Source organism: Doryrhamphus excisus, linkage group LG6 (assembly GCF_037039965.1).
Source record: "Doryrhamphus excisus strain RoL-2023G ecotype Guam linkage group LG6, RoL_Dexc_Guam_v1.1, whole genome shotgun sequence".
NCBI classification, from domain to species: Eukaryota; Metazoa; Chordata; class Actinopteri; order Syngnathiformes; family Syngnathidae; genus Doryrhamphus; species Doryrhamphus excisus.
Window position 1 is genome coordinate 15,743,359 of NC_136362.1, and position 21,724 is coordinate 15,765,082.

The 21,724-nt window shown below is 42.7% G+C and overlaps 1 protein-coding gene across 5 annotated transcripts; it reads left to right on the forward strand.

Moving 5' to 3' along the window:
* The first annotated feature begins 151 nt into the window (after positions 1–151).
* Positions 152–21,313, forward strand: eif4g1a (eukaryotic translation initiation factor 4 gamma, 1a). Of its 5 annotated transcripts, none has more exons than XM_078791545.1 (33): positions 152–584; positions 2,150–2,272; positions 2,355–2,441; positions 2,617–2,649; positions 4,514–4,534; positions 4,701–4,880; positions 7,144–7,243; positions 8,400–8,510; positions 9,568–9,761; positions 9,921–10,013; positions 10,224–10,296; positions 10,390–11,271; positions 11,363–11,451; positions 12,430–12,619; positions 13,252–13,385; positions 13,758–13,877; positions 13,981–14,382; positions 14,484–14,630; positions 14,731–14,967; positions 15,188–15,292; positions 16,649–16,927; positions 17,028–17,142; positions 17,207–17,303; positions 17,416–17,687; positions 17,834–17,952; positions 18,022–18,194; positions 18,275–18,400; positions 18,608–18,689; positions 18,761–18,859; positions 19,025–19,171; positions 19,241–19,322; positions 19,398–19,535; positions 20,170–21,313. In XM_078791545.1, the coding sequence occupies exons 2-33, from the start codon at positions 2,198–2,200 to the stop codon at positions 20,349–20,351; spliced, it is 5,184 nt and encodes a 1,727-aa protein (XP_078647671.1). In that variant the 5' UTR covers positions 152–584; positions 2,150–2,197; the 3' UTR covers positions 20,352–21,313. The 5 variants fall into 5 exon arrangements, with proteins under 5 accessions (XP_078647671.1, XP_078647672.1, XP_057923682.2 ...); XM_078791546.1 differs by having other exon boundaries at positions 9,568–9,719; XM_058067699.2 differs by lacking the exon at positions 8,400–8,510 and having other exon boundaries at positions 153–584.
* The last annotated feature ends 411 nt before the right edge of the window (positions 21,314–21,724 follow it).

A 21,724-nucleotide genomic window follows, 5' to 3' on the forward strand; every position in this document is an offset into this window, starting at 1 on the left:
TTAAATAATATATTAAATGACAATATATAATAATGATAATGACTGTGGCAACCAGAACAATTTGGTTGGCAAGTCATGGACGATATCTTCAAAGTTGATGAATTAACCTGTGTCACATGAAAAAGGAACCGGCATGGAATCTTGACTTCCCCGGAAGTGATCCACGCGGCTAGGAGGCGCACCGGCTCCTCGGCACGAAACATCGCACTACTATGGCGTCGCTCTGAGTCCCATCACACGGTAGTTGTGTACATACCTTACCGGCAATCCGTCACCATCGACGCCTTGATGATGGACCTCCGGTCCAGAGGCTTTCTTCGGGGCCATCGGAACTACCAATAGTACTCGTAAAGTACGAAATTATTTGATTTGAGCATTGTCACTTTTGCACTTTTAATCAAGTGACAGAAGTAGCTCTCACCCGTTTGCCGGCTAGCTAACCAGCTAGCCCAGTAGCCAAGAAGGGCATCTGTTTTCTCTTGGAGTAAAAGAGCAGACCAGTGACAATACGTTCACAAAGAGAGTACAAGCGAGAAGTGGATTCCCCGATTTACCATCTCACAGCATCGTCACATTTTATCCCGGTAAGAACAGTGTAATTAAGTGAAGGTCCGAACGATAACTGGGCTTCATTTTGTCTTTCGGACACCGTGGCTAGCCGCTGTTAGCTTACTCTGAGCAGGCCATGCCGGCTTGTCCGTCTTGGATAGTCAGCTAGTCAGCAAATGTTGCTTACTATAGCGATTTAAAAATGTGACTACAAATAACTTGTAAGTCTGCTTTGATGTTTACACCCCCTCATGTGTGCTTTGTGATCTTTAGAGAATCATTACAGTCCGTGACACCTCGCCTTCGTGCTAATCTTCAGCTGGTTTCCACCCTTTTAGGCTCCACACCAGCCATTCTTCGGTAGTTTCAGTGGCGCTAGTTGTACACTACAGACAGCATTTATCACTTCATTGGCAGCTGACTGACTAGATGTGATCATGTTTTATAAGCATCCCCATCTAAATAATTATTTTAGATTAAGATGTACCGATTTTCTGGTCTGGGTGGCCTGTGGTGCTGACTGGGCCTGTAATTAAATACATCTCACAGAGTTTGGCTAATGCTGAGTGCTAACGTTGACCCATAGTAGTTTCATTGAAATCGACCACTATTTCTAACAGGGTTTTGTTAACCTGACCTTACTTTGTGTTTAGTAAGTAGATTAGGTTAATAGTATATTCTCATGAGACACTCTCCGGTTAAAATAAATGCGGGTACTACGCCCGGCCACGTAGCATACCTAAGCAAAATGTCTCTTGACAGTAGGACACGTATCATTAGCCGGCTGCTAAGTTCCCTCATTTTTCACAGACCGTGTTGCCTGTTTTCGATGACTGCTGAAATGTTGTCATGCGCTTTTCCATGGCTTCACGTCAGCTCGTGATTCTGAACACATTGTGAATATTAAACTGTGTGAAATAGTTTCCTATACTTTAAAGCATCACGTTAGCTCGCTCGCTAGCATGCCAGCAGGTGGAAGATGAGCTAATTCTAATCAAGTTTTGCAATTATATCAGTTACAATGGGTTTTTGTTGCGTTTTCCAGTAGGTACACACATACGTGGTGAGTATTTTGTCGGGTGTTTTGAAGCATGACGCGGAGTGAACTTTGACCTCAGGTGTCCATTTTCTCAAATTCCCCACCAGACTACATCAGTGACAAACTCCACATTTGAAGTGTCTTTTAACTTAGTATTTTTTCTGCCGGTTGTCATTTTTGTATGTACTATCTGTGTGCCTGATTAGTCAATAAAGGGCTGCAACTAATGTCATTAACTTTGCATTGGATGTAGGTACAAACTGATTAGGGAAATTATTTTCAAAGGTTATTATTAAAAGCAGCGCACTTATCATACAGCACAAAACATCCATGTAAATTAAAGTGAGCTTGGATGTGTGTGAGGAGGAGGTGGCCTTATCTTAGGCAAAACCTCAGACCACACCCTTGGTTACTGTCAGAAATGACTTACTGACAGACAAGATTGTGGTACTTTTAATTCAAATGATTGTTTGCACACATTTATCCAATATTAACATTTTCTTAAATTACTGATTGTACCACTTTCTCCTTTTTCCTCCCTTTTTAAAAAAAAAAAAAAAGTCTGGCACCACATCGCCAGCCTAATGCAGAACCAGAAAAGAACGTGAAATGAATAAACCACCGCAGCCTATAACGGGACCCACCACTGTCCCAAATCCTGCCCCCTCCCCTGGATTGACACAGGTGAGAAACACATGGTGCTTTTTGTGTCCTTCAATGAAGAACACAATGAAGAAGTTTGTTAAGACACTTTCTCCCCCTTTAGGCCGCCTACGGACCTGGACAGGCAACATCACTTGTTTTTGCCACACCGCCACCCCCACAAATGAACTCTGCGGCGCAGCCAAGACAGGTATAGGTCTTCACACGCTGACACATGGATATGGAAAATCTCCTTGTTCCCAACTGTTTCAGCCCTGGGTGCTCAACTAAATGTGTTTGCATGTTATTGCTGATTTGCCGTGTTTGGCCCCACCCCTCGTGATTGTCAATCTTGACTTCTTTCCTCTGTTCTGCTGTTCTCTCAGTTTGCAGCAGGGCCCCGTACGTTACACCAGCAGGTACTAACACCCCCCCCATTACATCCTCCCTCCACTATATTTCCTTTAGTACATTGCATGTTGTTGGTGCCGTAGCTGAGAATGCTGTAGTATAAATATTAGACTCTTACAGCTCCTGTCCCACCAAGGGGTGGGATGTTTTTTTTTTGTTAAAACCTGTTCAGATCCTGCCTATCAGCCTTGTTCTCAAACAGCACTCATGTTGGTTCTTGTAATTCATTCTGTAATGTTGTGATAGACATCTGTGCATCATTGCATCATCATCTTTGGGAATGTAAGTACTGTTGCGTTTTCCTGATGGGCAACATTTGGAAAAATCCATCACGGCCAAATTTACACTCTAAAATAAGGGTCTAATATCTCCTGTTAGATTTGCATCAGTTTCAGACTTGTCAAAGCTCACACAAGGAGGAATGCCTGTGGGGAAAATGTGTATTTTGCGCCCGCTCATAACTCATATCGACTTACAAACTATGGTTCCTAACATGTAATCGCATATTTTTCTGTGCATTTTTTTTCATTCTTAAAAAGCAATCATCTGGCTCAGTTGTGTCTAGAACAATATACAAACACTTTGTTAATGACCAAATGTTACTTAAATAGGAATTACCACCGGTGTGCAAGCTGAATTAACTGGAGATTTGAACTTTTATCATAACTTGTCACATTTATTCCACAATGGCTTCAGTATGTCTAGCTGTCTATACAAGAAGGTTGTTGTTCTTTTATTGCAGTGTCCTTTCTTCAGCATGACTCACAGTTTCACTATAATTATAAAAGTGCCAATAAAATTAAAAAATAAAAACCAATAAAAATTTGGAAAAAAAACAACACAATGAAATTACTCACTTAAACATATGTATCATACTGCTGTCAGAGATAAACTATGAAATAATGAGATTTTGATATGATTCCCCGGCAAGTTTTCTGAACCGACACTATCTTGGTTCTGACGTCATGACCTGAACATGTTCGAGGAACCAGATTCAAATACATGCAGCCATGAACTTGCAGAAAAGTGGCTGCTTTGGGCTGAAAGTGATAATACATAGGCTAATGTCATGTTTTAGTATTAGTTTTACAACTAATACACATGTATATAAAACGCTTGGTGCATAGAAGATGGATGGATATTCACAAACATCTTACCAATATCAATAAGTCATATTTACTAGCTATTGAAAAGTTCCATCTGCAGTATTTGCAAACAGCTGCTGAAATCAAATGCCAAAGCAAACATTAAAAAGTTCACTGGAAATAAAAGATGCATCACATTAGACATAATACAAAAACTTAAAAGAAGAATGTTGTGAAGCAGAAGTCCGGGTAGGATCTGACGCCACCTTCCCGGATCCGGAAGAAGTGATGGAAATTACAAAAAAAAAACAAAAACATTTGAGCATACATATAACACAGGACATATCTCATCCATCTATTTTCTATGCTGCTTGTCCTCACTACGGTCGTGTGGGTATGCTGGAGCCTAGGGCTGGGCCATATATCGATATTTAAAAAATCTTGATGTTTCTTTTAAGCAGGATATCAAAAACAAGCATATCTGTGATATCGATATGGACTGGATTAGATGCAGAGGTCTCATGTTTCAAGATGGTGCCACATATTTGGCTTTGCTTTTGTTGAAACTCACTTTCTGGAAAAAAATATCAGGGTGTGTATCGATGGTCAACCTAATTATATCAGGATATAAGGTTTGGTTCATATCGCCCAGCCCTACTGGAGCCTATCCCTGCTGACTTTGGGCAAAAGGAGGATATATGCCTTTCAATGTATTTCACCCTGTCTCCATTTTCATCTTAATCTCACTCCCTTTCTTGCCTTCTGCTTGTGTGTTGTGCGGCTGAAGGGTGGATACCGAGCGCTACAGGTAACTGTATTTCTCTTCATGCAACCTGTGCAGGGAGCCAGATCTTCAGTGCACTGTAAATGTGCAATGTACACTTCCATTTGTGTGCATGACTGAAGACATAGTCATACCTTGCTCACATATTCAAGGCAAGTAGTTTAATCGTGTAATTTTCCAATGTCTTTAGGGATACTATCCAAACCGTCCAGCTATGGCCACAAGTGCACCGAGGGTCCAAACAAGTAGTGGCCCTCGAACTGTCGGACCCACTCATGTTTATCAGCCAGGCTCCCAGATGATGATGATTTCCCAGCAGCAGCTCTCTTTCCCTGGATCCCCGCAGGGGTACTTCATTCCCCCAGGACAGGTTGGTTCATATTAGCTACCACTAACCCCTTTCTATTGTTATTTCTTATTATTACCCCTTAACTTTGCTGCTGATGCAGATTTAGTTCAGAGCTGGAGTTGAAGCAGTGTTGGCCATATACCAATTCGACACTGGTTTAGGGCTGCAGCGATCGAATATTTTAGTAATTTAGTATTCTACCAAATTTTTTGTTGATTAATCAAGTAATCGGATAAAACATATTTTTGCTTGTTTAAAGAGATAATAAATTCACAAGAAAAAATCAAACATTTGACTAAGTAATGAAGGAGCAATTGGCTGAATTATTTACATAATGGAATGTTTTATTTCTGAAATTGATATAGTGTAAGTGGTGGTTATGTTTAGGGCTATATATCATTCATTAGTGGAGTTGAGGGTCTCGCAACCATTAAAGATACAACAAACATAGACAATTATAAAAAAATAAATAAAAATAACTGAAATGAAGGTAAGACAACCAAAACTTAAGCCAATGACACCACCAGTCACTCAGTCAAGCAATAATAACAAGAACAAGTCTATGTGAAAAATACATTATTGCAATGGTGTTCATGGCACGAACAGCGCAACAAAGCAAGTCACTTTTCCACACAACATAGTGACTTCAAATATTGTGAAAGGTCTGTGCATCTTAGCGCTGAGTTGTTTTATTACACAGCGGCAAGCATGGTGTTAAAACTGATACACGTCAGTGTTTAGCTGTTTAGCCACATTTTCCATCAGATTTTTTACATTTAATTTTCCTTGTCCTTCGTTGTCTTGCCACTTTTTCTAGCCGCTTCAATCTTCCCGCGTCCTCAAACACCCACTTCCTTCTTCGTCCTCCGCATGGGTGTCGTAGGCACGTTGCTGACGTAACAAGATGAACATCCATAGCTGCACACTTGCTTAAGGAGTCAGTGCAGCACAAAAACAAAGTTATAAATGATTCACTATTAAACACTAAAAACACCACAGAAGACACAGAGCTGCCTTAATTAGCTTGCACTTGGGCGGCGCCATTTTGAAACATGAGACCTCCGCATCAAGTCCAGTCTGTATCGATATGAACGACATGCTCGTTTTTGATATTGTGCTCAACAGAAATATTGATATTTCAACAATACTTTTTTTTTTTCTCGTCTCCAAACAGCCAGGAAGAGTGTTCACTTTCGCTACCTAAATGGTGATAAATACTAGCGAAAGTTGGTGGAATCTCCTTTCAGAGCGTGAATGGAAGTGACTGGGCCACATTGTGTTTTACATCGGGGTGTTCCGATCAGGGTTTTATGCTGTCAATACGCATCCTGATCATCTATAAGTGAAATCGCACAATACCAATACCGGTCACATATATGTATTTTAAATATACTGATGGTTATATTAGGAGTCACCAAGGTTTTTTTGTTGAACTACTTTTACAAACTGAAAATGGTCAAGTGCTACTTTATTTTCATAGACGAACAAAGCTGATATGCTTGTTTTACCAGAACTCCAACAATCAAATGCTGGCATCCACAACGTGCATTTTGTGTTTCACAATGCATTTATTTATTTATGCACATCCTCACCTGTTCGGTTCAGACAGAAGAGTAACAATCTTCAAAATACAAGCTCTAGTTTAAACTATGCTCTAGGAAACAAATTGCTTTTCATCCTGACATTTGACAAAATAAACAGGAATTACTTGCGTGGCACACGGGGATCTGCCTTTTGTTATTTCCTGATCAGAGGCATAACCTCTGTGACGTAATGACATGACTTCCCCCGGAAACCAAAAGTGAAACTGGTGTCAGTTGACAACCGACACCGATTCAACTGCAGCTCAGAACTAAATCTGCACCACTACCAAAGTTTGCTGCTGTAGGAAAGGGCTACAAGTGATTCAGGTCAATTGGGTCCAGACCAGTAAGTCCTGATCAAGGATGCAGTTAAGTGGCAGGGTAATAGCTATATGCGTAGTGTGACATCATAGAAGAGAGCGCATGTTATTCACCAGTGAGATAGATATACACAACACAGACAAGTTCTTTAGGCAACGTTGGGCTCCTTCAATCCATTGTATCACGCAGGTGCCCTACTCTCGGTTGACAAATCAGTGAACAGCAATGCGTCTTATGAGTCCAGTACCCCAAAGAATGGTTGCTAATAAGTAGTTTGAAAACACTGACAAATGTGTACAGAACAAAACCAAATGGCTTGCTCCTTCATGTACCAGAAGCCCTTGGAAATGTAATTGTTCTGTTTTTTGTTGTTTGTGCAGTACCGGGCCCCCTACATGCCACCGACTCAGCAGTATCCTGTGACCAGTGGTACTGCAGGCTTCTACGCAGGAACGAGCCCCGCTGAATACCCTGGCTATGGTAAGAGACTTGACCTTGTTGAAAGAGATTCTCTTTCATCCTCACTAATTCATAGCCATGATTAAGGAAAGCATCAAATATTAGTCTGTGTCTATTTTCCTGCCTTATTTCCCATTGGGGAGGTGTATTTAGATTTGGAATGGCTGTTTGGTGTGTTGAAGTCCTTTGAAGTCAGAACACTGGTGCATGTGGTGTGGCTTTATTCTGCTCTGGCCTGTGTTCTTTCTGTCTGTAGTATCAGCTGACGCTGCCTCACAGGTACCATGAAATGGCTTTGAGACTGCAGATCGGTTCTGCTGTCACTTGTTTGTACACAAGGAATGGGCGATATAATCGATACACAATAGAAACTGTATAAATGTAATCATGTCACCCTGTAATAACACATGTTGATGAAGCAACCTAGCCGTGTCCTGCAAAATTAAGAGCAACAAGCCTCTGCAGCAAATCGTCAGTGTACTGTAGCACCGTAGCTGGCACTGCAAAAGTAAGCCTTTTGCAAGAATCTTCACAAAGAGATTGAGGAATAGCTTAGCAAAGGCAGAGACGCCATGCTAACCAAAAAGCTAGTTAGAATGTAAATTAGCAAATTAGCTGCAACCTAATGGCGGAGAGTGAGTAGCTATGAACAGGATATTCAAATGTAGATTAACAATGGAGAGAGCATAATACAAGTAATTTCACCGATAGCCAACATGTCTGAAAATACCACATATGTCAGCTATAAACGGGGGAGCCTCTCTCTGAATCCTGTTTTGAAATTATTCTATTATAATTTATATACCAAGGAATATATTGTGATAATATATCTTTGTTACAATAGGCTGCAAAATATTAGGCCATACCGCCCATTCTTATTGTACACAAAAAGTTGTATATTTGTATTTATTTATTTATTAAGTTACTCTGTTTTAGTTACAAATGGCAATCATGAACCCCATTGCCATCTTACTGGAGGAAAGATAAGATGTTTTTAAAAGACAGCCATTACTGTCTCATAAGAACAGTTCATTTCATGGGACCCTTTTAACACCCTGCTTCCTCTGAATCCTCTCAATAACTCATTCTGCATCTCTCTCTTCCTGTCCTCTTTCCTTCCTTCCTCCCTCTCCCATCCCTCACTCCTTCCTCCTCCCTCCTTGCCGCGTTGGTTCAGAGCCCTCTCTAGCTGCGAGGGAGAGGCGGGGTGGTGGGGGGAGAGGCGGCGGGCGAGAGAACGGCCGTCTCTCTCTCCACGGTGCTCCTCTCACCTCCCAGCGCTACCCCGGTGAGTAGTGTGCGTGCTTGTCTTGGCTGGCTTCAGTGGCGCCTCTGTCTCTGTCGTCGTCGTGTTTCACTGTTAATGACCTGCATGTTTGCTGCAACAGTTTGTTGTTCAAGTATAATCACACAATTGCTTATTCACACCATCTCTCCTCAAATAGTAACATCCACTTGAATAGTGACCGGGTACATCCACCACTTAAACAGATGCTACCATCTTTCCACTGGTGCCACGAGGAACCTTTCACTGCAGACTCTTCCCTAACATCCTGTACAGTTTTCTTATAGTTCACACTGTCAGGATCACAATCCACTATACCCTGGTTGTCTTAACATGCTATCTAGCATGCTGGTTTGTAGCTAATGCTAGAACATCATAGCTTTATTTTTTTCAGTTCCCACAAATACTATTTAATAAAACACACAACAAACAAAATACACTTTGCTTTACAGGTATACACAAAGTGCAAACTTGAATAGACAACACGGTACACCTCACATCACCTTGTAAGAGCCTCTAGCATACTGTACCTCATGGGTTGCTTACCACTTTGTCAATAAATCCAACTACAGCCTTTTCGCTTGTGTGCTCTATCCAAATCAGGCAGGTGCGACCTGCCATAAACATTTGCTCAACTAAAGGTCAACTTTAAAATATAGTTTAATCAGAATGTAGGATAGAACAACTTTGCACACTATGACCATAGCTGAATTTTGCTTTTAGACTAAATCACTTACTGCCACGTTCAGTCCAACTCTGCAGGACTGGCAGGGTATAGCGAGCACAACACAAATCATCTGACACATTAAACTATATCATATGCACTGATGTTTTAGTTGGTTTCTTGGTTATGTACATGTTTTGGATATTAGTTGCTCATATTTTAGAAGCATCAACCGAACAAATTATTGGAATCCTGTTTTGGTGCTACAGGAATTTAGAATATCACTATAGCTTTGTGGCTTTCAATGAGGAAAGGTTTATAGTGACAACCATAATGTTTTTTTTCAGGCTTAAAAAGCCACCCTCACAAAACTTTTGCCTTTTTTTATGTTTGCAGCAGGAGCATACTACCCGGCTCAGCCGCAGTACACCCCATCTGTCCAGCCTGCACCGGTCATGATCAACCCTGCCCAGCAACAGCAACAAGCCCCCCCTCCACAGCAACCACCAGCACAACCACCAGGCCCACCAAAGAGGGAACGTAAACCGGTAGTGTGTCACAACAACAGGGCAGCGGACCTCTCGTCTGAGGTCACTAACTGAATGAAGAGAGAAAAAAGTGTATTGTTTGCTCAATATGGAACCTTCTCTTTTACCTCATAAAGACAAAAGTTATTTTACCATGATAGCTTGCTATAGATCAGGATGTTATTTAGTGTTCATTGATAAGAAACCCATTTATTTTTCCAGATCAGAATACGAGACCCCAACCAGGGTGGACGCGATATCACGGAAGAGATTATGTCAGGTGGAAGGTCCACCTCAACACCAACACCCCCACAGGTAAGAACCAAACTATAGATGTTTAGCAATGAAGATAAGTGATAACTTGTGAAATGTGTGCATAGTCTTTCCAACGATTTAAAAAAAAAAATTAATTTAAATGAATGAATGAATATAGGCACAGGACCTACTTCTGAATCTTTACTGACAAGAACTGTGTGCATTTTGTAATTTATTCAGTACCTTAACGATAACTTGATGTCATTGTAGGCCATCACAGATGGTGGACCAGCACAGACTAACGGTGAAGTTCTTCAGCCTGTAACACCAGTCACAACACAAGGTATTGGTTCTGGATAGCAAGTATTGCCAGATAGGTGCTCTCCCTCATTTCCTGTATAATACCCTGTATTTTTTGATTTTTTTCATTTTTTAGATGACAACACAGAGCATCTGGCCAGCGTTGAAACCCCGCCTCCTCCTGCCACAGCAACCTCTGAACCTGTGTTTGAGGCCAGACAGGATGTTGATGGCCAGAATGTCCCACCCATGGAATTGGACACACCTTCTGCAGCCCCTAACCTGGCTTCTGACACGCCAATCCAACTGGTGGAGGAGCAGCCATCTCCCACTTTCCTTTCTCCAGCTGACACATCCACGTCTGCAGTAGCAGTTGATAAAACCGACACTAACGTTGGTGACAAAGTAGACGCTCCTGTCTGTCCGTCACCTTCGACTACACATGAGGTGGAACTGCAGGATGCCCCGGCTCCATGTGAAAAGGCACCAGAGAACCAAAAACTTGAGGAAATGAAGGAAGTGGAAGAAGAGAAAGAGCAGACAGTGTGTGCGACATTAGAACCTGTTGCTGAAGGCACCGCAGCAACAACAGAGGCAGTAGTAACACTTGTTGATACGGTAATAGAGGAAATGCCTACCAAAATCACAACTGAAGCATCTCAGCCTCCAGTCTTGTTGCAAGAGGCTACTGCAACACTGACCCAGATTGCTGCTCCTGAACCAGAACCTAAACCTGAACTTACACCAGCAGAACCAGCAGATCCTCCACTCTCGAATGGCCTTCCTCAGGATGTTGAGGAACTTGGTGAGGACATGACGTTCTCAGACACTAAACCCTGCGACAAACTAGACGCTTCTCAATCTCAGGAATCCATACCTTTGGCTAAAACTGCAGTGCCGGTAGAAAAGGAGGAGGAAGAGGTGGTAGAAAATGATAAGGATGAGGGGAAGGCTGCAAAAAGTGAGGATGTCCCTCCTTTCTCTGTAAGCTGTCCTACAGAGGAATCTACTATGCAAGGTAGGGTTGAGTATGAACTCCTATACATATACAGTAGTCTATGATTGTCTCAAGCAATGTGCCATGTTGACAACACTGTTCTTTCATGAAGCTGCTACATCTGTGCCAAAGAAGAGGAGGAACATGAAGGAAATCAACAAAAAGGAGGCCATTGGAGATCTCCTGGATGCCTTCACAGAGGTTTGTGTCACTGGGAGGAATGCGAGCTGCGTAGCGACTTACATAGATGCTGCAGTGTAGGCAGCTTTTCAATCATACACTAATATGCCAAAAAAGATCACACACATTTCTTTGCACTACATTTACCTTTGATCACAGCATGCATTCGCTGTGGCATTGTTTTCGCGAGCATGTTCAATGTCAATAGACTTTTTTCTGTCCACAGTTGCATTTTTGGGAGGCAAGATCTTGTATTATTGATGAGAGATTCAGACCAGCCAGTGCTCAGTTTCCCCGTTATTCCACTTTTAATGTGTTGGACAGTTCTTAACGTGATTTGAGAAGCTTCAACTGGAAATGTCGTCTCGATCCAAGGATCTGGTAGACCTGACATTATTATTAATTGAGGATCGGGAATGACCAGAGGCCGATGCTGTGAAGTGCTTTGTTTTTTCAGCAAGCCGGAAAGTAAACAAACCCACGTCAGCCATGTGGAAGTACTTCTGCAGTGATGGCAGGGTTGGCCATCAAGGACTGAGATTCAGATTCAGACAGTAATGTTTTTGCGCCCTCAAATTTGAAATACTACTGAGAAACTGATATCTATTTATTTATCTTAACTGTACAGATGCAACTCAAAATTAAAACAAACCCAATCAAAATGGAGTGTGATAAAGCATACAAGTTTATTCATGAGTAAAAATTTGAATGCCCAGTACGACAAATTGATACATGCTGTCAGGTCTGCAACCATATTGAAAGTAAAGTTCAGAATGCCTCTCACACCCCCCTTGATAGTTGACCGGGCCTGTCCCACTATTTGTTACTGAAAGCTGAAAAATACTCAACCATGTAGTAATTATTCGATGGAAGGCTCTTCGCTATTATACAGTTTTTTTTTGTTTTGTTTTTCTGGCCAGTCAGTGTATTTTTGTTTTCAAAAACACCAGATTCTCTGGATGAAAAAATGTTTTCTGGTACTTGTTTTGGTCACTCCAGGACCAAGATGCCAAGCCTGCCTCTGAGCCCCCATCCACTCAGGCCGACCCTGTCCCTGTTGCTTCAGCTGAACCTCCTGCAGAGGTGGCAGATGAGACATGGGAGGAGAAAGAAGACAAGCAGAACGCAGAACCTGACAGGCCAGAACCCAAATCTGATTCCAATGAGAATAAATACCAGTACAAAGAAGGTATGACTCTTCTGGTTTATTTTTGTGCAGCAAACTGTTAATGTGTTTTAGCTGTTAAAGTACTGGTATAGATAGTTGGTAGTCATTCTTTATACTTTTTTAAATTAGTTTGGTTACCTCTACTTTTGCATTTTGTTGCTGTATTCATGGCCGTTTGAGCCACAATGTTGGAAATACTATTGTACAAGGGACAAGGCTCCAGCCAAGGCACGCAGATTCTTTATTAGCTGTCATGTTATATACCCGTACAGCACAGAATACAATAATTCTGTAATAGAGAAGAAGCAATGTTTGGCTCGTCATGAATATTCACATGATAAAGTTTTATGGATTTTAAGAAAAAAACAGCTCTCCAGATGTTGAAATATTGTCATATTATGAAACACAATCATTTCTGATTCACATCAGCAATGAGTGCAAAGAGACCCACTGAATAGTCAGCACGCACTTCCAAGAAACAGTTGTCCTACTCAAGGTCTTATTCAGCATTTGAGGCTCACATTGTAGTTTGGGCTCTGCCAGGCTGTGACTAAATCTCCACACTGTGTCGCACTTGTGTGACAAGAGGACACAGAACACATTGCACTACAATTTCCCTTGTCACATTAGATCTGTATTCATTTATCTCTCAGAACAATGGAAGCCGCTAAACCCAGAAGAGAAAAAGTGCTATGACCGGGACTTCCTACTGCGTTTCCAGTTCATCAATGCCAGCATGCACAAACCAGAGGGACTGCCTGTCATCAGTGATGTGGTTCTGGACAAGGTTGGATGCATTTCAGGGTTTTTTTCTGGACTACAGGCACTTGCCATAGGTCGAGCGAAATCAACAAACTTATCCACAATTAGTCAATCACAATTTTTTGCTAATTCAATGTGCTAGAGGATTAAAGTTGACCCACTGGTACTGAATGTAATTGTGTTAACTTAGCCTTATAAAGTATGTATGGCCTTTATGGTGTTTGGATTTATTTGGACATAGACTAATACAGATTATAATAGTGTACACACCACAGCAAATGCTGCTCAGTTGTATAACCATGATTTGTGGAAAACTAATGCTGCATGGCCTGTTCTAGTTTTGACTATCTGACTTGATTGGTTTGCTCTTATTGTGACTTGGTTTGTTTCACTTCAGGTGAACAAGACTCCACTGCGACCGGCTGACCCAGTTCGAATGATGAGTGTTGGCCCTGATTTTACACCGTCATATCTGGGGAACCTGGGGAGCAGATCAGTGGGGGGGCCGCGTGGACCAGTAAGTTTTGCTTTTACACATTTCAATTTTTCTAGAGGGTTCACCTTCTATAGCAAGATACCGGATACCACATTGTCTAATTAATTATTTTCCACCTCATTAGCCCCTCGGGCCACGGCGTTCGCAGCAGGGTCAGCGTAAAGAACCCCGTAAAATCACCAGCATGTCGCTTAATGACGACGTGCAGCTCAACAAGGCTGAGAAAGCCTGGAAGCCCTCTGGCAAAAAGTCTAGTAGGGGCCGCAGCGATGACGACCCTGCTGCAGCCACCACAGAGGAAGAGACTCCTGAGCAAGTCCAAACGCAAGAACTCTTGAAACGTCTGCGCAGTATCCTCAACAAACTGACTCCACAGAAGTTTCAGGAACTGATGAAACAAGTGAGGGAGTTGACAATTGACTCTGAGGAGAGGCTGAAGGGAGCCATTGACCTCATCTTTGAGAAAGCCATCTCAGAGCCAAGCTTCTCTGTGGCCTATGCCAACATGTGCCGCTGCCTTTCAGGGGTAAGTTGGGATTTTGTGGTTTCATTCTTTGATACTTCTTTCTCATGTTTTATTCAGAATACAAATCCATTAATGTTATCGCTCAAAAAATATTCTTTCAGTTGAAAGTCCCTATCTCAGACAAGCCAGGCTATATTGTGACCTTCCGCAAACTGCTGCTCAACCGCTGCCAGAAGGAGTTTGAGAAAGATCAGGATGATGACGAATTCTTGGACAAAAAGCATAAGGAGATGGAGGCTGCCAAAGATGTAAAAACAAAATCATAGCATTTGCCATCACTCTTCTATTTACTCTATTTACTTACTACAGTAGTACTGATGACCTGGCCTTGTTTGTGCCATCCCACAGGAGGAAGAGCGTGAACGCCTGCGTGTGGAGTGGGTAGACGCCAGAGACAAGGCCCGACGGCGCTCGCTGGGTAACATCAAGTTCATTGGGGAGCTCTTCAAGCTGAATATGCTGACTGAGGCCATCATGCACGACTGTGTTGTGAAACTACTGAAAAATCATGATGAAGAGTCTCTGGAGTGTCTCTGCAGGCTGCTCTCCACCATTGGCAAGGACTTGGACTTTGAGAAAGCCAAGGTTTCAAAGCAGCAACACACATGCACTAACAAATCTTCCTCAAAAGCACTTCAGAAAATCTTAGATTTTTATAATATACTTTAACCATACATTGTATTGACGGAACATTTTTAGGATTATATTTCAATCAGTGAGCAATGGTGATGTGCAAGTAGCCTGTTGATTAGAATACTTGTGGTATATTTGCTCTTAAAATTACTTTGTTGTCTTTGTCTCTCAGCCTCGCATGGATCAGTATTTTAATCAAATGGATAAAATTATCAAAGAGAGAAAGACTTCATCCAGAATCCGCTTCATGCTGCAAGACGTCTTGGACCTCAAAAAGGTAAATGTTCAATCTTATGGAGCAACACTTATCCAAGAATACATGAGAATGGATACTTTTGCAAAGTACATTAACCTGTTAGGACTTATATATATATAGAGAGAGAGAGAAGTCCGGCTAACTGTGAGCCGCACTTCTCCATATGGGCGTGCGCTGTAGGCCAGATAGGCTCTAGACTCTAGACTTTGTTTATGGTGTTGGCAATGTCTCTCGGGAATTTTTTTTTTCCAAAATTAGGCCATGCTAAATTGGTTAAGCTTTTGTAACAAGGTAAACATCAGGCAGAAGTGGTTGGATTTCCTGATTCCCTGCCAGCAAGAGAAAAAGCTTGCAGCTGTAATCCACAGAAGAGTGTGGATTGAACATGTAATCAATTATTGAACTGTGTAGATAGCAAAACAAGAGACAAAGTGGGAAACCTTTGGTATGAAATGTTAATTTGATCTTTCCGTTACATGATTAAAAAGTGGTAACATTTTATTGGCCGACCCTGTACGTAAAACCTAACATAGATCACCACTGAGCAGCAGCGGATGCTGCCAAGACAACCTCCCCTCTTCAAAGAACTCACAAGCTGTCAGTGCACAGTCAATTCTGCATCTGAGAGCATAGTGGAGCTCCACACATCTATGAATCACGCATGCACGAGGCGTGCTGCTGCCGGGGTGGAACAGAGTCCGGATGGAATTACTGACTATTTTATTCTAGACTTTTCCGAGGTGTTAGCGGAGATAAAATATTAAAGTATTTTTTTGTGAAGCGATTGACAATTTTAAATTAACTAAGACTCTATTTGTAGTTCTAAACATAATGAAGGCATTTTTACTCACGCTTTTGTCTCCTGCGAGATTTTTCCTACAGCATTGCTGTCATATGCTAATAATATGCTAATTAGCCAATGGCAGCCAACGGCTACTTTTCTTACTGAGGCGTTAGTAACAGTGAGCAGCACGTCTTTCATTGCTGGACAGGCCAACTCCAGCTTCACTATGCAGGACCGCGCCTGGGTGGTGTTAGCATTGTGACTCTGCAACTTTTGTTTCTGAAATTCACAAGGTCTTTCATTACTGTCTTGATACCATTTTCAAAGTCACTGAAGCGCTGCCTCAAGGCGTCTTTAAAGTCCTTAAACTCCTTAGTAAAGAGCGAAAGGCCGCAAAGCATCGCATCATAGTTAGCTGTGTTAGCTTCTGTAGCTGCTTTGTCGTTGCCGCGTCTCCATCTTTCTCTGCCATTTCCTGCATTTTGGTTGTCTTCTTTTTAATCTTATGACTCCTTTGCTGCGCGTCGCATCTTTTTAGTGTGCCACTGTAATTCCCAAACAACAACTCCTGATTTTTTTTACTTGTGCTGCAGAGTAACTGGGTGCCTCGTAGAGGAGACCAGGGTCCTAAAACCATCGACCAGATCCACAAGGACGCAGAAATGGAAGAGCACAGGGAACAGATCAAAGTCCAGCAGCAGCTCATGTCCAAAAAGGAGGCTGGAGGTGGCAGGATGGGTAGTGGCATTGGCGGTCGAGGCCCTCACACACCAGGAGGTGGCCGGGGCAGCCAGCTCCAGGATGAGGGCTGGAACACAGTGCCCATCACCAAAAGTCGCCCTATCGACACAAATCGCCTCAAGCTCACAAAGGTAAGAAGTACACCCTAATGTTAAACCACTGTTGCACTGTTCCTCTAACCAACATTTGTTTTGTCCCACCTGATGACCCTGTTTGCTTTTTTCTTTAAAGGCTGATGCTACGGATCTCAACAATCAACGACTGGCTCCACTTGGTAAAAGCACATGGGGAAGCTGGGGCAAAGGGAGCAGTGGAGGAACAGGAGCCAAACCAAGTGCAGACCAGGGTAAAACGCCATTAAAATAAAGTCATTTTCACTGTCAGGATTCTTAATCGCGTTTTCTGTTTAGACTCTGGTCGCCCAGCTACCAGCACTGTCAACCGATACTTTGCCTTGCAGCAGTCCAGCTCATTGTCATCAGACTCTGATCGAAGAGTTCCTCAGAGGTCAGCAACATTCCTATCATTTGTGTTCAAACAACTATCACTTATTGACTCGCTGGTCTTAAATTTGATGAAACAAGAATAAACATGGACCTTGATGTCCCTCAACTGCTAGGTCCAGCTCTAGCCGTGAGCGAGGTGGTGACAGAGACAGAGCAGACCGTGACAGGGATCGTTTTGACCGCTTTGATCGTGACGACAGAAGCAATCGGAGCCAAATTACCAAGAGGAGCTTCAGCAGAGAAACAAGGGAGCGCGGCGGTAGGGGCGGGGACAATCGGGGCTCCAACGAGCCTGTGCGCCGTGTGGCCAGCATGACCGACGATCGGGATCGGGGAAGCAGAGACAGGGGAAGTCGGGACAGAGGTCCAAGCAAAGACCTCCCAGGTACTAACATGGAATTTTCTTTCAATATATGTGTGTTTGTAACAGTCCTACTGTACTGTATATAAATGTAGCTGCAATAACAAAGTAATATCCTGCAAGTGATTCATACAGCATCATTCTAATTTCTCCCATTTTACCTCCTGCAGTGAAGCGTGAGAGTGCGGCTACACCGCCTCCTCTCCCTAAACCCGCTTTGACGGAAGAGGAGGTGGAGAAGATGTCCGCTGCCATCATTGAAGAGTACCTCCACATCAATGATTTGAAGGTACAAACATGACACGTCATCCGTGGAAGAAGGTTTACCCGTACAAACACTTGTGCTTTGTCGCTGTAGGAGGCGCTCCAGTGCGTGGCTGAGCTCAACAGTAGCGCCTTGCTCTTTGTGTTTGTGCGGAAGGGCGTGGAGTCGACACTCGAGCGCAGCACAAGTGCGCGGGAACACATGGGCACATTGTTGCACAGTCTTGTGAAGGCGGGGAGTTTACCTGCTGTGCAATATTTCAAAGGGTACAACCCAGCAATGTTAACCACACGTTCTTGTCCATTTTACCTTAAACGGACCGACTGATTTGTTTGTGCTGTTGTAGGCTTTTAGAGATCCTTGAGATTGCCGAAGACATGGCCATTGACATACCTCACATCTGGCTGTACTTGGCTGAACTCATCACCCCTATGCTCCTTGAGGGCGGCATCCCTATGGGGCAGCTCTTCAGGTGAGCTAAGGACTGCTTACTTGCACTTTCAGTTTCTTTATAACCACTTAATGGTATGCACTGACGAACAGTCAGTCAAATGTTTAATCCACGTCCTTTGCTCTGAATGGAAAATTTACCCTGCTGCATTAATGTTCTACAAATGTTACACTATGAACAAACAAAAACAGAGTGCAGCGCTTAATTTTGACTCCATTGCTCCCTCAGGGAGATCGCCAAGCCTCTCGTGCCTCTGGGCCAGGCTGGCGTGCTGCTTGTTCACATTCTCCACATGCACTGCAAAGGAATGGTATGTTCTTGCAATAGCATTTGCAAGAAAATTTGTAGTTTTCCCTGCACTCATTTTTGTATTCACTCTAGACTCGAAGTAAGGTCGGCACCATGTGGAAAGAGGCAGGGCTTAATTGGAGCGACTTCCTGTCCAAGAATGAGGACGTCAACAAGTTTGTCACTGAGCAGGTGTGTGACACACTGATTAAATAACCAAACAACTGAAGAGCCAAGTCAAGATTATTTTCGTATTTGTATTGGTTTTTAAAGTCAAACCAAAACGTGGAATTCCACTATCTTCTCTTTCGGTTTTATTTTTGAAATTCTAAAAGATATTTTTTGTTACCGTTTTAGAAAGTGGAGTTCACAACCGGAGAGGAGGAGGAGGAGGAATCCAAAGAGAGCACTAAGAAGTTGCTGAGCGGGGAGGAGCTCAGACAAGAGCTGGACCGCCTCCTTCGCGAAAAGGCCAACCATCAGCGCATCAGAGACTGGGTGGAGGTGACACTTGTTCTTGTTTTATTTTTTTCTTCCACTTTGTCTTTCCTTCCTAACCTCTTTTGTTCTCAGGCCAATCTCGATGAGCAACAGAGATCCTCCAACCTGTTTGTGCGTGCACTGATGACAACCGTGTGCCAATCAGCCATCACGGGTAACATGACTTCTCTTGACATTCGCACATCACATTTTTGCTGCTTCTTTTGAAGTTCATGTTTAATGCTTCCAGGTGACCCGTACAAGGTGGACGTACGGCAGATCAACGAGCAAGCCAGTCTGCTGCGGGACTACCTGTGTGATGAGGAGAAAGAGCTGCAGGCGCTTTATGCATTGCAGGCTCTCATGGTTGACATGGAGCAGCCTCCAAGTGAGTCTCCTCAGTTTCTTGAGGGCCAGTAGAAGAGATTTATATAGATGTTGATGATAAAAGTCAAATCAAGTTCATTCGGTTGCATGTCTCGTTTACATGAGCTCCAAATGTTATAGTTGTAACTTCACAGCTGTCTTGAATGCATCATTTCAGGCCTTTGCATTTTGCACTGATTTGCGGCTAAACCTTGGTTACACGTTCATTGGCACTGCAGAATGGCCCATGCATGAGCATATAACACACAACTGCGCCTACACCACCTTGTCTAATAGAAAAGGCCAGAGAGCCCACATAATCTACAGTGATAGACCAAAACTTTCACATAAGGACCGTAGCCTGACAGTTATTTATGATAATTGTCTCCTTGAGTCATAGAAACCAACAAGACAAACGTTGCAACAGTTTGATGTTGTATTATGAAGTGATGGCACAGGTAAACCTGCTGTATGTGTGCCCAAAGAGAAATAATAGAGTAACTCCAGTTCCAGTCCACATCAGCCATTTATTTATTTTTAACATTGAACTTGGTGCGCTCCCAATCGTCTTGAATGCATCAATTGTGTACTGAAAACCTTTGAACCAATGTTATTTGACTAACGCCGGGTCTCTTGTTGCCCCCCCCCACCTGCAGACTTGCTGCGCATGTTCTTTGATGCGCTGTATGATGATGACGTCATCAAAGAGGAGGCCTTTTGCAAGTGGGAATCGAGCAAAGATTCTGCAGAGCAATTGGGAAAAGGCGTGGCCTTGAAGTCCGTCACCACCTTCTTCATTTGGCTCCGCAACGCAGAGGAAGAGTCTGACAAGGACTGAAAAGTTTAGAGCTCGGACGCTGCTGCCCCCGGTTGGAAGGGTGGGGGTGGTGTGGACAAATATTGCCAGAGAGGCAGACTCAAATCAGTCCTCAGTGAGGATAAATATCTTTTTGTTTCTTTGAGGGATGGACTCAAAACAATCAATTCTCTCCTATCCTCCCTCTCTGACTTCCTCATTGTTCCCCACTTGCTTTCCACAGCAAGTGTCCTCATGTAATAAACTTGAAAAGTAATTTAGCAGGATTCCCACATCAATGAAATGTTTTCCTCCATACCGCAGACCGACAGGCTGTTTTTTTATGGTTGCGCATTTATCTGCCTGATCTGTGAGATGAGTCCATGTTGTTGTGGGTCACCGGCATGACTCAAGTGTTGAAATTTCTAATCACGGATGAAAAAATCATGGCCGACAAAAGAGGAGCATTTACCTTTTTGAAGGGTGGCGTTTCAAGTCTAGCTTCTCTTCCTGGGAGGACAGAAGCACAGTGGACTGACCTTTTGACCTTGATTGCTAAGGTGTGATCTCAATGCCTCCCCTCGGCCCTTCTCTTCATCGCCACTGGTGAAGCACACCGACTGACTCTTCTTTGTTGTTACCACTGCTGTGGAGGACTCTTAACAACCCAATCGCCGTTAAAACTTGAAATCTACAGCAATTGACTTGATGAATTATATAAAGTTAAAACAGAAAATATCCGGAAATCTTTTCTACATTAAGTGGGAACTCCTTTCTGGAGCATTCTGTAAATATATACTAATTAAAAAGTTTTTTTGTGGTTATTTTGGAGATAATACAGTTGTCCGGATGCAGAGAGGTGCTTTAGATAATCCTTTGATTATTAGTTTTATTGGAATATTGTAAATATATTTTTTTGCTTTCTTTATTTAAGAAATTATGGCTTCTTTTGCATCGGAAACTGGAAAGATGAGGAACATTGCAAATAAAGGACTTAAGTTGCAGTCAAACTGTTTTTGTGGCAACATTACATCCAGCCATCTGTTTTCTATGCCGCTTATCCTCACAAGGGTCGTGGGTATGTTGGAGCCTATCCCAGCTGTCTTCGGGCGAGAGGCGGGGTACACCCTGGACTGGTCGCCAGCCACATTGGATGTCATATTGATTAGTAGGTTTATTATGTTATTTTTGTTCTGTTTTTATTTTTATAAATGGTATTTACTGTACAATATACAATTAACTGCAACCATAATTATTTTTACATTCCTTTTTATATATAACAATTATATATTATATTAAATATTCATTTTTTACCGCTTATCCTCATGAGGGTCACGATGGGTGCTGGAGCCTATCCCAGCAGTCTTTGGGCGAGAGGCGGGGTACACCCTGGACTGGTCGCCAGCCAATCACAG

Bases quoted from the DNA above. Each gene is read 5' to 3' on its own strand.
- eif4g1a (XM_078791545.1), top strand. From the start codon at position 2,198: ATGAATAAACCACCGCAGCCTATAACGGGACCCACCACTGTCCCAAAT. The intron at 12,620-13,251 runs GTATGACTCTTC...TTTATCTCTCAG, and splicing joins TAAATACCAGTACAAAGAAG to AACAATGGAAGCCGCTAAAC. The intron at 17,688-17,833 runs GTACTAACATGG...TACCTCCTGCAG, and splicing joins TCCAAGCAAAGACCTCCCAG to TGAAGCGTGAGAGTGCGGCT.